The following is a 9563-nucleotide window of genomic DNA, read 5'->3' as shown; positions in this document are numbered from 1 at the left end:
GCGCCAGCCTCTTGGACGCTCCTCGTTACATCACTTACACTGCTCTCTGGCAGCCCGTGTTTGTGACTGGGAGGGAGAGCGAGGAGAGAGAGTGAATGCGAGTGAGCCCCCCCGTGTGCGCACGCCATCCCCTACCACCATTGAGTCCACATTGACCAGCAAACAGGATGGACAAGCCAAGCGTGTGCGCGCCGTGGTGAGCAGCACAGACCCAAGGAGAACGCGAGACCCGGTCCCACTCCAGCAGACCAGGCTCTGCCATGGGCTACCGGCTCTACGACATGTGAGTAGCATGTTTGGCGTGATTTGTAGTCCTACTAGAGCGCCACTGGTGGGGCTCCCATTCATGGAGACAGCGGTTGTGTGGGTGGATGTGGAAAACACGGTGTGTCTACCTCTCTGGTGTCTCTGCTGAGTCACTTAAGGCATCCAGACCTTGCTGTGTCCTCTCGTGTATCCTCACTGTGCTCTTAGTAAACAACCTCTCTCATGGGAGGGGCAGTCAGCTGGAACATGTGTTTGTTTTTGTGTGAATAAGGTGCCAAAATGTCACCTGATTTATTTAAAAAAAAAAAAAAAAGTGTCTTCACGCTGAGTGCTGATAGCTGATTATTACTCTGTATCTCTGAGTCCACCATTGACAGATACCACAACAGAGTCATGTGAGCCATGGTCTAAGACCCTCAGGATGCTGAGAGAAATGACTCATTTCTGGAAGATGCCGTGAAAGCTTTCTCTGGATGCACGAGTTCCTTGCAGCCTCTGCTTCGCATTTTTGGGTGTGAATGTGTTCCCGTATGTGATTCGTACGATGTGTATGTGTGCGCGGCATGGCAAGAGTGTGTACGTGTGTGTGTGTGTGTGTGTGTGAGTAGAATGCGGCTTAGTCCGAGCTGTTATTTTTGGGATGGCGATGAGTCTGAGAGATCGTGTGTGGAAGACTTCTAGTAAATCATGTGTCTGTTCTGCCGAGATAAAGGTTAAAGAAATATTTAACTGTGTGTCTTGTGGCATTCAGGTTAGGGTTTGTATTTTTTTGTATATACATTTATGTGTCTGGCTACTCTCTTTTATCACCTCCAGTATTTAGCTGAATAAGCATTCTTCTAGTTTCTCTGCAGAGGCACATCAAAGTTTGTGTCCATAAAACCCTGGAAGTGTAACCACTTGAATTTTTCACACATGTACTTACCAGCTGGTGCAAAACGTTGAGCTGAATTACCCTGTCATGTCGTGATCTAATGGCATACATGGGGATCAGTCATCGTAATGAATATGAGACCTTCACGGGTACCCACTGAGTCCTTCACAGACAATCTGCCCCTGCTCTTCACGGCTTAAATCTTGTTCTTGTTTTCATACTCGGCACACATTAAGTAAGAACACAGTCATCAGATTCTCATGTTCCTGCAGTGAATGTGTAAGCGTAATTTAATTACATTCTTCTCTCTGCTTTTTAGTTGCGTAAGTGGCTGTTAAACATCCTCGTCTGTCTGTGGTTCAGAGATAGTGGTTGATTTCTTTCCTCCCTTTTTCTTTACAGCATTGGCCCAAAAAAAAAATAAAAAGAGGTTTGACCACAAGGAGTCACGTGACTGAGCTGAGGGCGCAGTGAAAGTGTGCTGCAAATCGATGACTTTGAGAGACATTCACGGTTGTTGTTCGGAGGCAGAGTAGTTCTGCTGATTGACACTAATGTTTTGGTTTGACTGTCTGTCACACTTGAGTCCAATTCTCCCTTAATGAGGAGCTGGAGTGGGATGGGTCGGTTCTGTTGTAAATGTCATCTCATCATGGCTGCCAGGCCTCACTCCCACTGGAATTTAAACGCTGTGTCTTAAACACTTGGAGCCCAAAAGCAAGATATCCTGATCTCAGCCGACGGCTTTCTTGGCCTTTTAGGATACTACACTTCACTACTCTGGCCCACAGGGAGACAGAGGTTGCCCTGGGTAGAGTACGCCTGAAATAGGACAAGAAAGAAACAAAAAAAAGTTTATGTCGTGAAGCTGCATTCTTTGCACGCACAGGCAAGCTGAAAAGAAAGGAGTCTGAATCTTTGACAAGAAGTAATCTGCATGTGTGAACCCATTCGGCAAGGAATTTACTGTACAAAAGTGAACCTCAAACAGTTTGGTGGTGCAGCTGGATTCCACAGACAGATGAGATGCTTTATTTTCGCACTCCATGTTATTTTCAGTATCACATTGCACATAAATTGTAATGTTGTTGCTTAAATTTCTCAAGCGCTAACTTTGTTTAGACATGGATATTGGTGCCAAGCTTGGTAGTTGTTGACATTGCTCGTGCAGGCAAACATACAGAACCTTCTAATAATATGCTACTAATGCTATGTGCTGATAAAAAAAACCAGGATGTTTAAGTAATCCTGTTGTCCCTGACGTTAGCATCGAGCAGGTTAGATTTTCTTTACTGGATTATGTCCTGGTATTTAAACATTTCTGTACCCAGCACACTGAATGCATAACATTTCAAAGGCAACGTGATAAACATCAATGAGCATTATCCATCTGACATAATGTCACACATTCTCAGAGGGCATTCATGACATAAAAGCAACTACGGCAGAAAAGTGCCCACTTCCCATTATTATGAAAGATTGTTAATGTGATGCCCCTGTCTTAGTGACGCCAGCGCTGATGAAAAACGGAGTGCGTCACCAGAGCTGTAAGCCTGTGACGGCACATTCCTCCACTCTGGAGTCTTTGACAGCAGAGTGTGCTGGGGTCTGCAGACTGAGAGAGCACACAGATAACTCCCAGCGTAGCTCTGTGACGTGCCCCCCCCCCCTACTGGAGAGAGCAGCTGTAGGATGCACGAGACAACAACTGCATACAATGTGTTGCACAGAGCCGGCTGTCAGGTCTTATAGCCTTAGAGCTGGCAGTGAGCTGGCAGCAGCGCTCCATGCTGTATGCACAAGCCTGCCTTTATAACGATCATAATGATTTTTAACTCGTCTGATAGCTGCAATGGCTGTTCACAGCCTTCATTGACTGCAGCCATCATTCTGTAAAGTGGACATGATTATAGCCATTAAAGCACCAACAGTAGTAGTTTGGTCATTATGCTGACAATAGTGTAGTTTATATATTGATTAACTCTTTGATCTTGTCTTAATTGATTTTATGGAAACTAGATCTAAACTTTAACATTTATTCATCTGCTTAATCACCAATGTTCTGACCACAGTTGTGAACATTAAACCTAAACTATCATGAATAGAAGAGACATTAAAAGAGTCGAGGACCTGCTTTGTTTCAGGCGTTACGAAAGCTCCAGCCCATGATTTTTCAGTCAAGCCAAGCAGCCATACTGTGCCTTCAGTACCCAATGCTAATGGAGCAAAATTCAGCATATGGTGAAATAACACACTCATGGCTCAGTTCTCTCTTGGTCATTTGCACACACGCGAATAAACGTCCGCAGGTGGACATCTGTAAGGCTGGCGCGGAGTTGTCATTGGCTTAGGTTGCAGCCTGTCCCAGCCCTGCATGAGGATTAGCAAACTAACGGGAGCTGCTGGGCTCTCAGTGGCACATCTCAGTGAGTCGAAGTTTCCTCGAGGGAGTAGTAGTCAGTGGTTTTGAAACAGCCGATAATAAGCCCCTGCCTTTGCCAATAGCAACGTCAGGGGCGACAGCAGCCGAGCAGAGATGGGTGCATCAGAAAAAAAAAAAAGGATGCATCTCCAGAACATTCTGTTCCTCTGGCAAAAATAAAAGCAGATATGAGGATATGTTTATCAGCAACAACGTTATATAAGAAGCACTACACAGAGATATCACTGAGCATTTCCTCTTGCATATTGATTCTTTTTCCATGGTTTTGTGTTCCCTGTTTGAAATAAGATGCCACATATACGCTATAAGCTGTTTCAGCACACAGACTGACTCACGCTGAAACACTATGTTCTTACTTGTTTTTCCCTCTCATGACTCAGACATTTGTTTTGCTTTTGTGAAGACCTGCTAATCCTATCAGGGATTTTTTTTTAGCCTGTATCCTAATTGCTGAGTTCCAAATAAGGCAGTTCAACAAAGAACACATTACATGACTGCGGCTTTATAACAGTAGTCCCCTTTTCTTTTTCTTTTTTTTTTTTTAACTTTTGTCATATAAAACCTGCTGACTTGGACATGTTTGCTTGTGTGTTCCCTCAGGGCTCTTCCTCAGTTATGTTGCCCTTCATCACTTTATGTAACGTCTTCAGTATAGCTGGTACTGAGGGTGTCGGGGTTGAGACCACCTCCAACCAGCCAAAGAGGATTTTCTTCTTTTTCTTCCCCCTTCACTTTTCTGTGCCTCTGCTTTCTGCTTTAATTTAAAGCCAAAGCTGAAGGATAGAGTCTGCTCTTATTATGGATTTCTTTCCTCCTCATCTACCCCCCCCCCCCCCCCCCCCAATCTCCACATGTCTTGCAGGGATTCTTCCCTACCGCAGGCTGAACACGTTGCAAGAGCTTCTGCTCGTGCGAACTGTGCTTTAACTTTCACGTAACATTGATATGAAATGATATCATCTGCTGAGTATGAACTAAAATGCTTCTAAGATATGCTTGAACCTCCAGCCCTCCCTCTTCATAGTGACTCGAAGAATTGTGTTTTTAATCCTAGTTAGGTTACAGAAAACAACTGTGACGCATTTTATTGAGGCCCAAATGCAAAAAAAGACAAAGAACAGTTGTATGTTTAACAAAAACTTTTAATTCATCTGTATGTCCATGCAGCTCTTATATCTAGTTCACTGATCTGCTTCTTCATTTCCTAGCTCCCCATGAGTTTTTTTCCTCCCTTTAATACCATATATTTATTCATTCTTCTGTGATGAATGAAATCCTTCCCATGTTCCATTTGTTGATGTTCTCTCGGTGAATCAGCGTGCCTACACATCCCCCCCAATCGCATTAGCTTGTTGACTTTCAACCTTTGAACGCATGAAGTGACCACAGCCTGCCACCAGGGGGCAAACTTTTCTAACACATTCTTTCAGACTTACTGTCCTTCACACAAATATTCATATGAGCACTGGTTCTTCTTTAAAATGTAAAGCGCTATTATGATGAATATATGGGATTGTGAATGCAAAATGCCTTTTATTCTGTGTGTATGATTTTATTCCAGAATATATATATATTTATTTGTATTTATTTATTTTTTGATTTTGTGCTACACCTATGTTCTTTCGGTCCTTCTTGAATGGATACGTTTAACAGAAAAAGAATCAGGTTTAGGGTCGAGATCCATCCAGTTTGGTTGCACACTTTAAAATGTTAAGGATGGCACCACTTTACCTTCTTTCTCGTCTTTATGTCCAAAATCCATGCTCCCTTCACTTCACTGTTTGACCACTTTTTATTCAGCCAGACCTTCTTCTTTTTGTATCCCTTTCTCCTGTATCGTTGATCAGAGGATTTTCTGTTGTAGTTGTTATTGGCTGCATATCTCCTGCTCAGAGCAGGTCATGGTGGAATCCTCAGGGCAGCTTATCAGTAATTGACTGGGTCAGTCACAGGGAGACGAGGGGTCTCTGCCCTGTAGCTGCACTGCACTATCAGCCTTCATCAGTGCACTGCAGGATCATGCAGCTGCAGCAGCCAGCAGACAATAAGAGCCTGTGACACTACTTTTAACATAACTACATAAAGTCATTTATTTGGATAGATAGCTGATCAGATTTAATTGTCTCTCTTTATTGCATTTGAATCATGAAAGTTTGTGCATTTTTAATTGATCCTCCAGAAGTCAGATGGGGATAGTTTGAATCAGGAAGAAATCAAAAATCCGTTTACATATTGCACCCAAACACATGCATTGTAAGCTTAAGGTGACGTGTCTTTAATGATTGACCTTGAGTCTGACCTCTGCAGAAAGCCCCTTACTTTTGTGCATAAATGTTGCTTAAAGTTCCAGTAGTTTTATATCAATACAGTCTGCTTTCATTTAGTTTTTCCACCAAAACGTTCAGTTCAGTTCACATTTACATATGGAAAAAAAAGATGGTTGTAATTGATGATGGGATGCACAGCAGTCCTGTCGAATGGTTAAAATTATGACGGAACAGAAAGCTTGCAAAACTCAGCTGTGGAAAGAGGCAATGCAAATTCTCTCTCAGCTCTTCATCCTCCAAAAACAAATAAAAAAACCTGTCACGTGAGCTCAAATCTAAACCATGTGTGTTGTGTTTTAGTTAGTGCTGCAGTAATTGCTCTTCTTTTCCTCTGACAGACTCTCTGGTATGTTCTGCTAACAGAAACAGTGGGGGATTCTCCCCACATTCACCACGAGAGGAAACTTCACATGAATCAGAAAGGGAGAGCTAAAAGGGTTCTACGTCTGACACCAACCACATGAGTTTATCATCAGGATGAGCCACAGCCGTAATGTGCTTTCAGTTAAATATTTTTTAAGTGCAGACACCAAGCTTTTAACTTCTCAGACACTGTATTGGATTTGTGTGGAAATATTCTAGCTAATGTTGGAAGTTGGTGATGCTAAAGTGAAAGAAAGGCACATTCTTACATCACACTTTAGAGATTAGCTTCCCCCTGTAGATAGATGGGTGTGCCTACTTGTGGAAATTTGAAGGGTAGCTGACAGCTAACTTGAGCTTCATCAGACTGCCTCAGATGTGACCTCAGGTATGGATGCATGGCTTACACAGGCCTCCACCTAACAGGTGAAATCTACACATTTCAAGTGAGAAAGACTTGCTTGTTTTCATATGAAACGATTTGTATTTTTTTTCGCAATATATTTAAACATTTCTGATGCGTTTATGAACAACCCTCACAACATTATAAAAATGAAATTGAAAGTAGTTTTGCAGTTCTAGGTTACAAACAAACAAACAAACAAACCATAGTTAATGTTGACGTGTATTCCAAAGGTGCATACAGCCAAGTAAAGATAATAAAGAGTATTAAAAAAGAAAAATCCTGGGCGTAGCATCACACATTTTGTTTTGAAGCTGCGGCCAATGTCTGAGTTTAAGGCTTTTATCAGGGAAGTGAAAATGATCTGCCATTATTTTTGCATCATATCCCACTTGCCTAGCTCGCTACATTATTAGATCTACATTAATAGTCCATAATACCTGATATTTTCCAATAATCTGCTCTAATATGCTTTACCTTTCAAATTCAATGGTAACCCTTTTGTTGGCTTAGTTTTACATGTGCAGTAATATATGTTCAAAACATTTATTTTTTTATAGTTGTATTCTCCTTTTAGTCTTCAAAAGCCAGCATTTTTCAAGTACATACTAGTTGTGTATTTGTGTACCATTTTTATTTAATAAATTTCTCTTTTTCCCCACTATTTTTTACATTGAATTAAGCCAACTATTAGAGCAACACAAACACACTCTATGTAACATTGCTGTCCTGTAGCTGTGGCAATATGGCAATACACATCTATTACAATCTATTTTAAGATCAAGTGCAGAATTTAACAGGAAGGAAGAATATCACGCTTGGTATGTAGAGAGAATGTGGGATGTTCACCCACTGAAGGCTGTTTCAATTGGGGCAAGCTGAGATAACTGTGTGGTCATTTTCTGTGACATGGATTTAAATAAGGAGGCCTGGATTGTGACAAAGGGCTGAGGAATGGTGTGTAGATTAATTCATTCCTCAGTGTCTCGTTCTGCTCTTCTCACGGGCTCTCAGTATAGCCTTTGTCCAGCTCTGGTCACCCTATGTATCGCCTTGGATAAACAGAGAAAGCCCATATTGTGCCAGGAGGTTTGTGTGTGTGCGTGTGTGTGCGTACGAATAGAGCAGTGAGATCAGAACAGATCTAACAACCAAATTAGTGACGTTCTCTAAATATTGACTGACATGAAAAGATCTTAAATATTTGTGTGTTTGTGTGTGTGGACTTGCCCCTGTGTTTGTCTTTGGAAATATGCGTTTATCTCTCCAGTTTGTTTGTGTGTGTGAGGATGCTGACAGTGGTTGAATATTGATGAGAGGCCCCTCCACACCCCTTTCCCATGACTGTCAGGACCGGGTGGCACTGCAGCATGGCACTCCATCTCAGGCAACAACAACAAAAAAAGAAAGAACAGCACTGTTCTTGTGTTTAAATAAATAAATAAAAAAACCTGGCAAGAAAAAAAGAGAGCAACTTTTTATGTGTCTCAGTCTTATTATAGTCCTCCTGAGCGCTGCCGCACATTCACACATACTTCTAATGAAGACACAAACTTCTTTGATCCATTTTTAACACGCTGGCTTCCACAGAAATGCAATTTCATCCATGTTTATTCTGCTATTGCACCATTCATCTCTCAGGCTTACAATTTAATTCACTTCATGAATCACTCCATTGACCATAACTGAACATTTGCTCAAGCAATTCAGCAGCAATTGTGTTTTCTGTTCTGCCTCCCTGACCTTGATGAGTCAAATAAAGCAAAAAAAAAGAAATCCCTTCCCTTTAAGAGACGCTGACATAAATATGAGAGCACTTGAAGCTCATGTTTATTTTAACAATGCTTGTGTGTAAACTCATGTGGTCATACAAGATCACAGCACTACCTTCCCTAGCTGTATAACTGACCAATCACAGGCCACTCTGCAGGGCTCCCGTTTGAAGCTTCAGTAGTACGGTAGTGTTGCCCAGCAACCAGAATCGGCACATTTCTGGGAGGTCCTGTGTGGATGGCAGCAGCTGTAAGACAGCGAGAGAGACGGAGAGGAGAGAAGTGAAGGAGAAGGGGACAGAGATAGGAGGAGGAGGAGGAGGAGGAGAGAGAAGGAGGGGAGAAAAGGAGGAGAGGGATAGCAAAGGAAGGAGCCACGCTGTCTTCTTGTCTCTCGCCTCGTTAGAAAGTTTGGTGTTGCAGCAGAGGAGGAGAGGCGACGGGAGAGGAGGAGGCTGAAGAGGAGACTGTTGATGATCTTCAGTGAGGGAGTTCGTGAGGATTCCCCCCTCCTATTTGCGCTCCCACACATTCCTGTACCTGTGCCTGCTGAAGCGGTGCAGAGCTCCGGCTGTAACCATGATGTCTCAGAGGATCCCGGGCTGACGCACTGTGTTTAGAGACCAGCACAGAGGACAGACGGACTGACCTGGATAGGAGCTAAAACAGAGCTGAAGCAGCCTAAATCGAGCTTGTTGTCGCATGTGGATCCTTTGGCTGTAAAACTGGGTCCAAATCCAGCTCGTAGAGAGACCCTGAAAGTCTGCTTAATGATGACTGAGGTTGTTCTGTGCCGTTTAAAACCACTCAGGACGGATTCAACGTCTCTGTCTGGGTTGCAGAAATAAGCAGGGTCCTGTCCGTTTGTTGCCATGGTGCCTTTTGATGTTCTAACATCCGACGCGGCTATCTCACCCTGTTGATTACCTGAAGTGAGGATGTGGAAGTTCAAAGCGTTTTGCCTGGATTACTGGCATGTGCTGTGTCTGCATCCGCACAACAACTTTTACAAAAGGTAGGTTTAAAAATGGCCGCTTTAGCAATGTTTGGGTTGGATCATTTCTTGTGCTACGTCTTTTTGGACAATAATCACAACTCTGCACGCTTGTTGATG

At 42.8% G+C, this 9563-nt stretch overlaps 1 protein-coding gene across 4 annotated transcripts in view; it reads left to right on the top strand.

The window, feature by feature from the left end:
- iqsec1a (IQ motif and Sec7 domain ArfGEF 1a) overlaps positions 1-9563 on the top strand; it is an 81086-nt gene that overhangs the window by 30917 nt on the left and 40606 nt on the right. The window contains exon 1 of one of the 4 annotated variants that reach the window (XM_079359197.1): positions 7312-9464. The exons of the other annotated variants lie outside the window; for them this stretch is intronic. Coding sequence (XP_079215323.1) covers positions 9388-9464 — 77 coding nt within the window. The 5' untranslated portion in view covers positions 7312-9387. Of the gene's footprint in view, positions 1-7311; positions 9465-9563 lie in introns of those variants that run through there. 4 annotated transcript variants of the gene reach the window in all.

This window comes from Symphodus melops, assembly GCF_947650265.1.
Source record: "Symphodus melops genome assembly, chromosome: 13".
NCBI classification, from domain to species: Eukaryota; Metazoa; Chordata; class Actinopteri; order Labriformes; family Labridae; genus Symphodus; species Symphodus melops.
This window is presented reverse-complemented; position numbering and strand designations above follow the sequence as displayed.